At 58.5% G+C, this 14,687-nt stretch overlaps 1 protein-coding gene across 3 annotated transcripts in view; it reads left to right on the plus strand.

Annotated features, from left to right (window-relative positions):
* The window catches only part of KIF14 (kinesin family member 14), a 32,622-nt gene extending 27,905 nt beyond the window's left edge, over positions 1 to 4,717 (plus strand). For all 3 annotated transcript variants that reach the window (XM_053913392.1, XM_053913396.1, XM_053913394.1), the window contains 3 exons: positions 576 to 650; positions 1,388 to 1,526; positions 1,817 to 4,717. In XM_053913392.1, the coding sequence (XP_053769367.1) occupies positions 576 to 650; positions 1,388 to 1,526; positions 1,817 to 2,160 (558 nt within the window). In that variant the 3' untranslated portion in view covers positions 2,161 to 4,717. The remainder of the gene's footprint in view (positions 1 to 575; positions 651 to 1,387; positions 1,527 to 1,816) is intronic.
* Positions 4,718 to 14,687: the final 9,970 nt, after the last annotated feature.

A 14,687-nucleotide genomic window follows, 5' to 3' on the forward strand; every position in this document is an offset into this window, starting at 1 on the left:
ACCTGGTGGCACTCACGGGTCGTCACTCAGCCTCTGACCCCGCCTCCTCATCGTCACACATAGTAACTCACACCTGTGTCTCAGGTGTGAGCCGGTCCCTTTGGAGCCTCACCACTTTGCAAGGCAGGGACGCCTGGTGTCCCCACAGGTCACAAGCTGGAGTCCTGTCCAGGCCCTGAGCCAGGCTGCGCCTTCCACCGGCTCAGTGCCGAGCCTGGCGTGGGACGCGAGTGGGTGCTGTGAGTTGCTGGCCCTGCGCTGCTGCTGTTACCGAGCGGTGCAGTGGGGGAGCTGAGGGCTGGTCTCACGGCTGGGGGTTCCGAGACTTGTCCAGGGCCTTGCTGCTGCGACCACGCGTCAGCCTGTCTGCCGTCTCCCTCCGTCCTGCTGCGGTCGCTCAGCTGGGGCGCAGCTCCCTGGCCTGCTGGCCATCCGGCTGCTGTCCCAGGGATGACGCCAGCACTCCAGCTTCTCGCCAGAGCCCACCCCTCGCCTGGCCCCGTGGACGGAACTGCGGGGGGCCTGAGGCTCTTGAAGCCCCCCTGGTGTGACGAGACCTTTGATGTTCTCTCCAGGTCGCCCAGCAGATGAGCACCCACGCCGCGGCCTTCACCAGGTCTCTTGGACACACCTTTGCCGAGTGGAAAACAGTAAGGGACACTCTCTGCCGCCTTCTGTGGGGCTTTATTCAGGGTGTGGCAGCCTCTCCCTGGGGGCCGACTTGGTCAGGTGGACCACCAGTCTCACCCTCAGACGCTGCGCAGGCAGGGGCGGTCGCCTCGGCTGCGTCCCCCTGGACGTGTTACTGCCGCGTCAGTAACGGGGGAGCCGTCGTGTGGGCGGGGGTCGGTGTCGACGTGCCCACCTCTCCCTGTCTGGGTTTAGTGACGCTCAGCTTTCGCCTGGACGGTCACTGTGGCTGGAAACGCGTGTCTCGTAGCCAGTGTGCCAGACCTTCTAGAACACAGGTGGACAAGTCGGTTCTCGGGTCCCAGGTGGATAGAAAGATACAAACTAATACGTGAGCTACATGTTGGGAGGGGGAAGTTTGTTTATGGCTTGAAAATTGGTATTTAAATAAGTGGCAGGTGTAAAGTTAAACTTCATGACTAAATATGTTTATTTTCTGTGACGTTAGATAATAGCGGTGCTGATGTTTCAGTCCATTCTCCTGCGGGGGGTGATTGGACTTCGCTTTAAAGCGAGCTAAGAAGTCCTGTTTGTTTTGGCAACAGTGACTGTTACGCTGTACTCTGGGCTCGCTTGTCGGCACAGAGTCAGACTCAGCTCCTTCTCGAGGACAATTCTGGCACCGAAGCCACACTGACCGAGCCTTGCGCCCTGTGCCTGTCCCGCAGTTTCACCAACGTTAACTTTGTCCCCGCAGAGGTGCTCCAGGACTCAGGCACGGGAAGACAGTTCTGGATGCGAGGGTTTGGAGGAGATGGTTGCGTGTGCCTCCGAACTTCTGAGGCTACAGCGTTGCCTAGAGCAAACCGTCGAAATCGTCCTTTCTGCCCTGAGAGGTGTGTGCTCCCGGTGGGCCTGGCGGTGTAATCAGCGCTCGCAGCTGAGGGGTCTCGGCCGCCTGTTCACTTGTAGCTCACTAACTAACCCTAAGTACCAGCACAGGCCCCGGGAGAGTGCCGCCCGCCCACCCGCTGCACGCTTCCCCTGCTTCCCCTGGGTGGCTTAGCCCTTACAACAGCCCACAGGCTTCCGCGGGCTCAGACGCGTCACGATGGGGCCCCAGTGTCCCCGGGAGACACCTGCCCAGAGCAAGGAGGGTCAGTGAGCTTGTCCTCCTCCTGCACAGGGCATGGTGACGACGTGGCCCTCCTCAGGACCTGCGTGGAGAGTGTCTGCAGTGTGGCCCGGGACGTGGCCCGGGACGTGGGTGCTGCCTCTGTGGCTGGTCACGGGGACCTGGAATCCACGGCCCAGTCACTCCTCCTCTGCTTCCAGTCTGAAAAGAGACCTGCCTTGCTGGCACCTGGGGAGGCCAGGCATCAGACGGGCAGAGCTGGGCAGCGGCTATCCTGGGCTGGCGGGCCCAGCTCCAGCGGGCACAAGGGTGTACCCAAGCGCATCTACGAGCTGTCTGCCCGTGCCCCGCGGAGCCCTCAGGGCCGTCCGCCCAGCAGGACCCAGTGGGTGTGAGCGCAGCTCGGGCTCAGGGAGACGGTGGCCGCCTTCCTTCCACTGGAGATGATGCCGAGCAGGAAATGGCCGGCGGGGTTTCCCGGGCGTCCGCCTGCTGCGGGCCTCCTGCGGGGCCTGGGTGGTGAGTGCAGTGGGGATCTGAGTTCAGATGCCAGGACGCGCCCCACCCCCACCGACGTCCCCAGAGCCGGTTTCCATAGGTGCTCACCATGCGCGACCTCATGGCGAATAGAGTGAAGGGAGGAGTTGACACCAAGCCAGTGCAGCTCCTCTGGCCTCTGGCGGCCTCCACGTTGACGTCCCTGTCTTTCGCATTTGCTGTCTGCTTGGTCTGTTGGCCTGTTTGTCAACGCTCGGTTTCGGACGCGTGGGACCGAGCAGCCCATTACCGCTGTGCCCGCCTTCCCTCCCGCCCCAAGCTCCCCGAGGCTGGTCCAGCTGTGGCAACGCGGCTGCGGTCTTCGGGCTCCGCCTCCTTCCTGGGCTCCATGCGAGGTGGGCAGTGTGGGCATGGGCAGCGCTCCCTGTTCCGGCCCACGTGGTGGCGCACAGACTTGGGGATGACGGGGCTCGCCAACACGGCAGGGGACCGCGCCGTCCACCCCGGAACAGGGCCGAAGGACTGTGATGTCAAACCAGGGAAACGTTTCCACAGTCACGTCCAGACCTCAGCGGGGCTGCGACACGCAGGCCGGGCCGTGTCTTCTTGCGCTGGCTCTGCTGGAGGTGTGAAGGCAGCGTCTGCGCGCGATTGGGTAAAGAGGAGAGATCCGTGTGCTGCTCCGCAGTTTTAAAAGACCTTTATATCTGTTACAGAGCAGGCGGGGGTGGTTCACGATAAATTATTACAGAAAGGATTCCCCCCTTTCTGTCTCTGGAGGTTCCCCCCCCCCCAACACACACCTGCGAGGTTTGAAATGCCCGCCGCCAGAGGAAAGGCGTCTCTCAATGCCAGAGACTGGTGAAAAGGAAAGGAATTATTTAAAAGTTACACAGACTTAGAGTAATGGCTTAATGTCTTCATTAAGATACTAAAGTCCTCTAGAATACCCACAGATGCACAGTCCTTCCCTCTCCCTCTGCCCAGTCCGGGGTACCGTGTCTCAGGAAAAGAAGTAGAAGTCCGTGATTCAGACTCCCGGCACCATCAGTTGTGTGGCTGCTGCAATCTCCAGTTAATCCAAAGCCATGTGGCACCTTCTCATGGCCCACCAGCAAGAGTCCTCTCTCCCCTTTTCTTCCCGGCAAAGTCTCTCCTGCTGCCTAAGTCGCGTGGCAAAAAGAAGCACTGCAAAACCTCATGGGCCTCTCCTATTCACTCCAGAAACGCATGGTCCTCTCTTTTCCCCTCAGAACTGCATGGTCCTCTATCCCCTATGGCTGCCATGCCTGGCTTTAAATCCCAGCACCCATCTCCCTTTGCAGCCCCATTTCCAACTCCTCCTACAATCAGTTACACCTGCCAGCATCCCCGAATTCTTCCAGCTTTACTGGGCTGCCTTTTTAAGTCTGGGCAGGTGTGGCCCCATGGCATGGAGCCAATCCTCTCCAAGCTCTTACACAGGCGCTGTAACCAGGGGGAGTTGCTTCCCAGTCCCATCTTGGGTGGAATTCGCTCCCATCCCCCTGGCTCAAAGCAGGGCCACAGCTATTTAACATACCCATGAAACCAGTTAAAGGTTACAGATATGTTAAATGACTGTGCCAGGGGTTAGCTGCAAAGCTCTTGCTACCCAAAACAGCTCTGAATGGCCCTGTTCCATGTGTCCCTTCCCCGGGCTCAGGATTGTGGGGGTGAGGACAGCCTATATATATTTTTCTAATGTTTCCTGGACACCTTGAGTTCCGGACCCCTCTACAAATCCCTTCTTGGGGCCCCCTTCTTGGCTGCACCCTGCTTCACATCTACAATCAAGTAATGAAGACGCTCTACTTCGGGGACCTTCTGTTAAGGGACTTTTGCACCATGAGCCTGTGCGTTACTGGCAAAGCCACTTGGCGATTCTCTGGGTGACCCCGACGTACGTGACCAGCGGGAAGGGAAGCGTGCCAGGAATGCACGCGATGATGTCCTTGTCAGGGACGCTTGTGGGAAACACTGGCCGTGGAGTCTCGGCAGTGTCCGCGAACCGCGTGTGGTGGGTCCGGGTGCCCCACGCGGCGTAGCGTGGCACACCCTTCTCTCAGGTCTGCTTGGCGTCTGAGCTCGCACTCCCCGGAAATCCTGGCGCGTGCTCACAGGCGGTCGCTCTGCTGGGCGGCCCTTGGGCTCTGTGTGTATTGGGGTGTCCCTGAAGGTCATCCCTGTTTGAGGGACCTGCTGGAGTGTCGGTGGGTGGTTCTCAACCCCACGCTGGGCATCTAATCTTTCCTCCCTGTTACCCCACCCACAGCGTCATGGGTCACCCGGCATTCAGAGTCTCTGCAATGTTGTATGTGTGTTTCCACTCGCAAGTGAGCGCTGGCACCGTGAGTAAGCGGGTGGTGGGAGATGTGTGCTGCCAGAACCGTGTGCACTTACGAATGTTACGGAGAGAGCGCCTTTAGTAAATCTTCCCAGCTGCAGAACTGTCTCTTGGCCTAAGTCTTTTGTTTTATTGATTTTTTAAAAAATGTACTTTATTCCCGACTCAAAATGGCTATAACAGTTCTGCCTTGACAAGAGCTGTCCGAGTCGAACACGCGACTGCGAAACATTAAAACTCCGTTATTACCACAACTCCTTGGATCTAAGCAAACAAAGCGTTCCGCCCCTTTTCGCTGGCGTGTCTGGAGCACACCGGCCCCGAGGGTTTCAGCAGAAAGAGCGCCAACGCTGACATGCGACACACTTTCACCCATTTGGAGGGTGGCCCCAGCTAGGCTGCTTAGGAACGGGACGGCCTCAGACACTAGCTGTCTTCATGCCCGTTTCACCTGCGGGTGGCCGAGCAACACCCGTGGGGGGAGGGAGCGCAGGAGGAAGCCCTGGCAGGCGGCAGGTGTTCGTGTGCACTCTGAGAAGGGACGCACCTGGGAACAAGGGCTCCCGGGGCTAACCCGGCCCACGTGCAACAGCCGAGCCCAGCAGCCATGGCTGCCCAGGGGCCTCTCACACCCCCTACACCTCAGGGAGCCGCCTGTGCTGACCTGCCCCCCTGCCGGGTGTCCCTGCCACTCCAGCAGCCCTGAGGGATCCTGTTTCAGCCAATGGGACTGAGGCTTCCCCCAACCACTGGGAGCTGCACAGCTGTATTCCCATCAGCATCTTTGCTGACCAGTCAGAGCAGCTCTACTCTGACCAATCAGGACCGTGCCTTTAGGACCAATCAGACTGTGAAGATTTGGACTCCTCATTTGCATGAGGACAGGCCAATCAGGGACCAAGGGTGGGGACTTGTATTTACATAAACATCTCTGGCTCTGCAAGCCCACTCACCACTGAAGGCTGAACCCTGCCTTTTCCCAGGGGGACCTGAACCATGGAAAATGTCGGGTCTGAGAGTGGAAGGGCCCCAGCCCAGGGCCTCTCCCGGCCCCCAGGTGTGCTGCTTCATAATGAAGCTGCTCTCAGCTGTGCTGAGTCTCAACCGAGTGACATTAGGACACATCAGTGTCTATCCTTCCTCGTCACTAGCTGCAAAACCCTTGTCACGGTGGGCGCGTGGTCACACCTGGCACGTGCCGGGTCTTACGGCTTCCCTTTCAATAGGGCGCACTAGAAGGACACGCCACCGCTAGGCTTTCGGAACACAGCCAGCCGTGAGGAAGGACAGCGTGCTGTGGGTGCGTGCTCCCTGGGGCCCACCCGAAACACTTAGTGAACTGCAGGGTGGGCCGGCGTAGGGCGGGCCGGCGTCGGGCTGTGTCGGGAGTCCGAAGGATGGCTTTGTTCCCATGCTACCGTGTGTCAGTTTGCGTCTTTCCCTTCGAACAACGGCAAACCCGCATGGGCCCATCTCCCCTGCCCGCTAACTGGTCGGCGTGCTCGAGTCAGCGGGGCCCACCTGCCCATGGCCCTTCCGAGGTTCCACCTAACGATGGCAAGGAAGAACTCCTTGTCACAAGGGGGGGAGCAGTCCGCAGTTCAGTTCAGTTCAAAGGTTGACACTGCAAACAGATCCAAAGGGCACTGCGGAGGGAAAGGCGATTCAGGTGGCGCTTTGCAAACCGGGGCAATGGAGCCGCTGGCGGAGACCAGCAGTGTGCTCCCCCAGACAAAGAGGGGGCCACCTCGCCTAACATTTACTGCCAGGTTCCCAAAGACGTCCATGTTATGCAAATGAGGTTTCCAAATTAAATTGTACAGTTCTGATTGGTCGGGACACATGCAAATGAGGATGTCCTGGTGCAGTTCTGATTAGACAGCCTTTCACAGTCCCTTGGTGACAACCTGAAACCAGGAGCTGCCTCCTAAGGTTCAGAGGGCAGGAACCGAGGGCAGGGGGAAGCTGAGAGCTCACGTGTGGCTTTTCCGGAAATGCAGCCCACTGGACAGGCGTCTGCCCGCCCCGCCGCTGGGCTCGGGGATGAACGCTTCCGGAACGGGCTTCCCGGCAGGCTCAGGCTCTCAGGTGGGTCTGTGCCCGGGTTCTGGATGTCGCCGCCTGGGGTGGCAGAAACGAGACTGGGCTACTCAGCCCCCTTCAGTCGTTTTCAGTCTGCGGCATTTGGGGGTGCAGTGCGGGTCATGTGTTCCTTTCACAGCCTCCCGGTGCCCTGGCCGGCTCCCTCGTCCCCACAGGTGTTTATTTAGTGATGGACGGGCTCACTTCCAGGGCGCAGCAGTAGACACACTGAAAAACAATCAGGTCGCCTCAAGTCTTGTGAAAGACCTGGTTGTCCTTAACATGCCTTCTTGAGAGAGTCCAACGCCATCTTCTGTCCCCCCAGGGATGTCCCCCGCAGGGTCCCCTGAGGGTCTTTGCTAGACCTGGCCTGTTGACTCAAGGAGGGAAGGGGAGAATGGCGTCCTCGTTCTCTCCGTCCTCCGAAACCTGCCCTCCCCGGGCCAGGAGACTCACGCAGGTTCAGGTGCGAAGGGCAGTAACTTAAAAAACCTGCCCCAGCCTCGTTTGGGCCTGAAGCCCTCCTGGGAAGGGGTCGTGTTCCGGGTGAAATGCTGGGGCCGCTTCCGTGGGAACAAAAGGCGGCCAGGAACTTCTGGGCCGTGGGGGTGACTCCCTCAGCCGCCTGGCCGCCCCAAGACTCTTTGAGCAGGTTTTCTTTTAAATCCAGTGATTCCCCAGTCATTCTCCTTCCTACCAAACGTGTCTCCCGCGGCAGACCCTGCAGACCCACCGGCTCAGAAGCCTCTTTTCTGGCGGCCGCTCTGACTTGACTCCAGCTTGGCTGTGAGCCTGTCCCCTGCCCGGTGTGGACAGGCCTGTCTTCTGGGTGGTGATTTAGGGGACGCTGAACTTAACAGAACTCACTTGTCACAGATTTACGCCTTTAACCGTTTTTTGGCATCGTCTTTTTTTCTTTTTAAAAAGTGAAAATATGATTTTGGAGAGAAGCTAAAAGACCACACAGGAAGGGTCGGAGCTGAACACGGAGCCAGGCCTTGGCTGCCAAAGCTGCTTCTGAGGCACGACAGGAGGCAGAGGGTAGGGGGCTTGCGACTGGAAACCCCGCCGGTAGCAGCGGGCGGCTGCACTGAGAGGCGGCCTCGGGGCCCGCGGGGCTCGCTGTCCTTCCCGTCCTTGCTGCTCCCCGCACAATGCTGCCCCCCGACTGGCCTGCGTGTCTCCCTGCGGGAGGCTCTCCTTGACGGTCTGTTATTTCAGATAAACGCTGAACAGGGTTTGCGCAATTTTAAAGAATGGTGTTTTTTTGAACTTCATAAGCCTGTACATTAATTGAAATCAAGTCTCCGCCGTGCCCCGTTCCTGTTCGCCCCCGGATGCCCGGCTACTTCTAACCCAGCACGGGAAGGCCCCTCAAGGTCCCTGGCAGACAACAGAGAAGAAGATGAGAAGCGGATAATAGCTCTCTCGGGCGATTAGTATTGAACATTCCGCATTTCCTTGTCACAGGAATGGGAAAGGGGAAAAAATCGGTAGATGCCTTAAAACCCACCCGGGGGTTAAGTGGGCGATTTCGGGAGGAGAGGGCGCATGCACAGGGATGTCAGCAGCGTCAGAGTGGCTTCATCGGAAACACACCGCACGCACCACCGGTCAGTGCCTGTCGCATCCGCCTCAGCCATCAGGGGTGCCGCCTACATCCGTAGGTGGAGAGCTCCACCCAGAAACACAGGGACAGCTGCTGCTGTGTTTTGTGACACCCTGGCCACCGCCGCTGTGCAGCTGGTGTGCCCCCAAGCAGTCGGGCCTGACGCACTTGCTGGGTGAAGGTCAGAAGTCCAGCGCTTGCAGCGCGGTCTGAGCTTGACCTCTCGGCACCTGCCTAGTTCTGGGCCGCAGGAGACACGGATGGAGACTTTTGCCTCTGAAGGCACCTGAGGGGGGGAATACTTTCTCCTTTGGGCTGCCTCTGCTTCTGTGGAAACCTAAGGAAAAGGGAGAGAAAGAATAAACGCCCTTCCAGCTCCCACTGATGGTACAGACGCTCCCGTGTGGGGAGAGCTGATTCTAAAGGCAAAGCTGCCGGGACAAAGTGAGAAGGCGTCTTGTCCCAGACGCACTGCCTTGGAGTTCTGTTACCCTGCGGTCGGCGCTGTGACAGCAGCCTTCACGCTGAGTGGCTGGACCCAGTGACCCTCATGTCTCCTTCAGGCTCCGATCTGACCAGGGCCAAGGCCCAAGGGACTGGGGTCCATGCCCGGCTCGGGGCTCCTGTGGGTGCTCCACCCTCTTATAGCTTCTGGGAATCCTTTGCTTTCAGCTGACAGATGGGAAAAGGAAAGGAGGGTCCTGTGGTCTTACCAGGCCAGGGCTGGACATAGGCAATGGCCAGAATGTGGTCCCAGTGGCAGCTGCCTGCACAGGAGGCTGGACAGTGCAGTGCTGGGATGGGGGTGGAGGGGTGGGGGATCTCGCAAGCTTCCACCCTGGGACTCACCCCTCCATTCACGCATTCAAGCGCCATGGGTGTTTATTGAGCAGCTACTAGGGGCCAGGCCCTGTCTGCAGCTAAGGGGACCGCAGGGCCGGGTTGCAGGAGGACGCAGTCTCAGTGGGGATCCCTCCTGTGGTAGCTGCGCGAATTCCGGGCGTCCGAGCCGCGGGGGTGCGGAGGGGAGCGCATGCGTGCTGCGGGGAGGCTGCCCAGGGAGCGCAGAGAAGCCCCTTTCCACCTGCGGGGTGGGCGACCGCTGGGCATCAGTCACACTGCAGGGCCCCCCACCTAATGCCGAACAAAGGCCACACGATGTTGGACGGCTCAGCGGACGCGTGTGGTCAGAGGTGAGTGGACAGAAACAGCAGCCCGGCTGCCTCCGCAGCGCAGGGACCCGGTGCCGCCGCCGCGAGGCGACCCGAGTGGTGCTCCTGGAGGGCCCACCGTGTCCTCCGTCGTCGGGGTGGCTGTCGGGGCGCGGGGTGCGCCTTCCTGCCGCCTCTCCTGCTTTAATGTTTGCTCATTAAATGCCTCCGCCCGCACCTCATGGCTCCAAATAACTTAAAAAAGTAACGTGATCGAAAGAGTTTACGGGTTTATTAAGGCCGGTTTGTGTTCTTCCCACTGAGCGAAGAAAAGCGTTCACCCGAGGGCCTAGAAGCCGCCGGGAGGGGCAAGTCGGTGGGAGAAGGAAGGTCGGGGCTTTGTGCCGAGCAAAACCCGCAGGTGGACGGGCCCAGTCCAGGCCTGTCGCCGCTGCAGTGCCCACGGCGGCCGCTGGGTGGCAGCGTCTCCCAGGAATCTGGCCGGAGCAGGGCGCTGGCTCCCGGACGGCCGTCCGAACTTCAGAAAGGACCCAGGAAAGGCGGCGGGACCAGGGAGAATGTCTGTTTTTGGTTCTTAAACTCTGAAAAGAATGACTTCTCTAAAACACTCTCAACAAGCTCTCTCGTGATGCTCGGTAGCCATTTCCACTCCTGGAGGCCAACAGGGGCAATGCAGGTGCGATGCATTCCACCAGGGCTGCGCCCACGCCCCCGGCTCATGTGTGCACGGTTGTCCAGGGGAGTAAACGGTGCGTGGAAACACAGCTTCTCCGGATTCAAGTCCCCAAATCGCTTTGTGATTCTTCCCTGTCAGGAGTGCCTCACTCGATGGCCCCTTCGGAGCTACGTCCTGCCCAATGTCCCCCCCCCCCCCAGGGACATCAGGTGAGGTGAGGTGGCTGTCCTCTTGATGAATTCTGTTCAGTGAGTATTTTTTCCTAAATGTTACCTTTGAACAGGGACACCAACTCTTCACTTGCAGGACCTGCTCACCAGGTCTCCTCGTGGCTGGCTGTACTGCAGACCCCCTGCAGGGGGCACTTAAATCCCCCCAATGGCTGGCAGCACCCCAGACCCATCCTTTACAGTCTCCGAGTGTGGGGCCCACACATCACTAGCTCCTGAAGGTCCCCAGGGGATTCCAACCGGGATTCGAGGTGGACCCCCGCTGGGGAAGTTGTGTGTCTGCAGGGAGGGCCCGATGCTACTGAGAATTGGAAGTTTGCGTTGCGACAGTCGATTCTGTTGGTAACTCAGCTCCCTTCCCCATGTCAGCCACTGAGTGCAGTGACCAGGCGCAGCCGTGGGAAAACCTATCCCCATCTGCTGCCAAAGTGCTTTCCGGAAAAACGACCATTCTATCCATTCCCCCAGGCCCTCTGGATAGGATTCTGGGGAGACGATGGGAATCGAGGGCAGGGCCTGATCAGTGACCCCAAGAAACCACTGCGCTTCCTCCTTTCAGGTCACTAGACCTGGGGACCCATGTGGCTCCGTCGGCCGGGGTGTCAGAGGGCAAACGGACGCTCAGGTACGACGTCCGTTAGCCCTGAGAGGTGGCCTCTTCCTAGGTTGTCTCATTTCTCTTCTGTTACGTTCGTGGATCTTGTGCCCTTAGAATCCAAGGAAAAGCCCCAACAGTGTCCTGCGGGCTTTCCCTGGCTCCTGACCCACATCCCCGCCTCCTACGCCACCCCACCCCTCTGACCGTGCCAGGCTCTCTGCAAACACAGGCCACGCTCGGGCCACCTGGGGGCTCTGCCCGCCCTCCACTTGGAACTCTTTCCAGTGGCCCCTGTTCCGGGACTCTGCTCTGTCCCCACCAGGCCCTCTGTCCCGGGCCCCTGAGGTCATCGTGGTCTGCAGTGACCTCACTCCCTCACTGGGCCGCCACCCACTGTTGAAAGGACAGAGTGTGGGATGGGGTCTGTCCCGTTCACCTCCCTGTCCTGGACCTGGGAGGGCGGCCTGTCGAGGGCGCCCAGCAGCACGGGGTGAATGCATGCCCAACACGTCTGCTGTGGCCGCCGCACATTCCCGTTGGCCACACAGGAAAGGTCAGTTAGGGGTATTCGGGTCAGCGCAAACAACGTGAAACCTCCCAGCGCGCCGGGCCTTTTCCTCCTCCGTGCCCGAGAACCCAGCTCGTTGTAGGTAGGGCTGTGATTCCTGCTGGGGTGTCCGACCCGTGGCCCACAGGATGGCTAGGAATGCAGCCCAACACAAAATCATAAGTTTATTGAAAACCTGGTTTTGCTCATCAGTTTTCATTAGTGTTTGTGTATTTAATGCGTGGCCCAAGACAACTCTTCTTCCTCCAGTGTGGCCCAGAGACGCCAGAAGCTTGGGTACCCCTGCATGTAGGAATCAGAAACAGGACGCTATCAGGTCCCATGGTGTCTTTTTATGGCAACTGGACGTGACTTACTAAGTGGTCTCCAATCAAAGGAGAGCGTTACTGTGGGCGTTTACAGACTCCTGGGGTGCTTGGTCCTTTTGCGGCTGTTTCACAGATAAGAGCAAAACTTAGACGCCAAAACGTGTTCGAAGAAGCCCTGGTCAGTTGAACTTCACGTTGTTAAATGAGCCCTTGGCCTGCAGCCCCCGCGCCCCAGGTCCTCGAACAGAACCAGCCAGTCGTTTCTCTGAGAGACGTCGGAAAGCCCGTAACTGCCCTCCTTCGTGCACACGGCATTGCAGATGTGTGTTTTCCACGGGACAAAGTTAAGGTTTGAAGATACGTTTTTTTTCCAACTGCTAAATGTAAATTAAAAATGTTTCCCTCTGTTTTTAAAAGTAAAACGCAGATTTCTGAAAGCAGCCCGACAGAGTAGCATTCCCCTCAGCTCCTGCTGTTTATTTACTTTGCCATTATCGGGCATGTCAGCCGTGTCTCCTAATGCCACGTGTCACACAAAAGCAAACACAGTCACGTCACATTAATGACGGGGCTGAGATCATATGACTCACTGGCTATAATTCTATGCCCCCTTGCTATAAAAAACATGACCCGAAATCCTAACCAGCTTTGGAATAAAAGGCCCCACAATTACGATATAGTAACAAAGTTCGTGGTGTATACAGTTTGATTGTTTCAATGTTCTGTGTCCGTCCACTTCCATTTTACCTGCAATTTATATGCGGCAGTAAAAAGTCAAGTGGAAAATGCACTCTCTGGTCACTGAAACACAGTATCCCTTTACCCAGCCTGTTTGGCAGGCTCAGTCTAACCAGAGTGGAACCGGCTTTGATGCTCTTGCTGTTTGAAGTCGGAACCAGGCCCTCCTCCTTGAAAGGTACTAGTACTCACAGACCCTCCGCGGCCGTAGTGACTGCTCCCAAACGACAGGGCGGGGTGCCCACCTCGATCCGGCCCAGCACCCCCAGGACCCCTGAGCCGTAGGGAGACTCGGCTTGGCCAGACAGCAGGTGCCCACCAAGGGCTAACTCTGGGGCAGAGATGACCAGTCCTCTCAGGGCTGCGACCGAGTGTCAGGGCGCGGCAGGGATTTTCAGTAAAAGTGATGGTTACCCGCGGGCCTCCGGCGGCTCTGGCGGGGCTGTTCTTTGGAGGCTTCAGGAGAAAGCTACCACCCCCACCCCGATCGCTTCCTTCAGCCCCGGCAGCTTTTCTTCTTTTCAACAAGTGTTTAGAGGAAAGTGTTGACGCTTATTAATCTGTTTCTCGTCTTCCCGGCGCGCTCACGCATGGCTGGTGGCGAGGCCGCGGGTCTCCGCGGCGGCACGGGCTGTGATGCTGACCAGATCCGCTTGCAGTTGTTATTCTTTGTAATTACCTTCATTAAGTGAAAGCATGTGTCAATCAACTTTGAACTTTAAACATGCCAGTAATTTGCGAGAAAAATGCATTTCTGCGTCCCGGAGGCCATGTGGGCTGGAAGATGTGTGTGCGTGTGTGTGTGGGTGTGGGAGTGTGAGTGTGGGTGTGTGCCACGGGGCTGGGCGCTGTATTGGAAACAGGTTTCTGTAATTTTTTGAATGTATCACTCCCCCCCCCCCCCCCCCCCCGGTTCGTGTTCAGTTACTTTAAATGTGAATAAAGAGAGAATCATGTTGGCAGAGCAGGCTGGGTAAGTAGCTGATTTTTGTACCAGGGCAAATGTGGTTTTTGTGAGTGGAGGGCGCTCCTTCCCGAGTGTCGAACACTGTCTATGCACGTCGACTGTTCACAGCCTGCTCTCCGGAGGGGTGTGCGGCTGTGGCAACACACACGCCCTGGTGCTTGCAGACTGAAAATGACCGAAGTGTCCTTGCCTTCCCAGTTTGATCCGGCCGCACGGGTCAGGGGTTTAGAGCCCAGAAGCAAGGCCCCCACGACAGCATCCTACTAACTGACCGTTTTGGACACTGCCGCCCTCTGGTCTGGGATGCAGGGGCAGCTGTCAGGCCCCACCCACAGGCGTGGCGCTGCTCTGGGGCACCCGGCGCTCCACCGGGGCAGGCAGAGGACGAGAGCAGTACCAGCAGCCTCACTGCGTGTCCTTGCGTGGCTTTTCCACCAGGGGGTGATCGGGGACAGGAAGAGGTGAAGGGGACAGTGGCAGCTTGCAGCCCCTTTGAAGGGCTGGGGTTCCTGACCCAAGTGAGGGGCCCCGATGACCTGGGCTCATCAGCTGGTCCTCAGTACAGGAGCCGGATGGCGCTCTCCCACTCCGTCACCGGGTCCTTGTGGCTCCCCCCGCACCCCTCAGTCTCATGTCCACCCCCACCTGCGCCTTTAACCGGCTCCCCGTCCCCTCTGCCAGTCTGTGTCACATGTCACCTTCTCCTTGTACCCACTTCGTGCTTCCAAAAATCAGAGCCCCTCCTCCAATGGCACTGAGACCCTCTGAGATGCTGTGACTCACACACAGTCTTGGTCATCGGTCTCCCCTTAGTGGTGTGTGTCGGTCTCACCCAGGTGTCCCCAGGTCCTGGAACGAAGTCCAGGACTCGGGATGGGGCTGTCAAGTGTCGGAATAAGTGAGTGTTTCTGCCTCTGTGGGTCATCAGGAGCAGCCTGTTCACAGGACCCCTCGCTGTCCCCGGATGAAGGGCAGGTGGGAAAGTGGCTCAGCTCACCTGGCCAGGCTTCACCCCATGCACCTGAGACTCACCTGGGAGCTTGACAAGCTACGGTTGCCTGCTGGGGCCTCATGCCAGAGACGGATGGGATCAGTCTGGGGGCCGGTCGCT

Source organism: Desmodus rotundus, chromosome 10, assembly GCF_022682495.2.
Source record: "Desmodus rotundus isolate HL8 chromosome 10, HLdesRot8A.1, whole genome shotgun sequence".
Taxonomy (NCBI): Eukaryota; Metazoa; Chordata; class Mammalia; order Chiroptera; family Phyllostomidae; genus Desmodus; species Desmodus rotundus.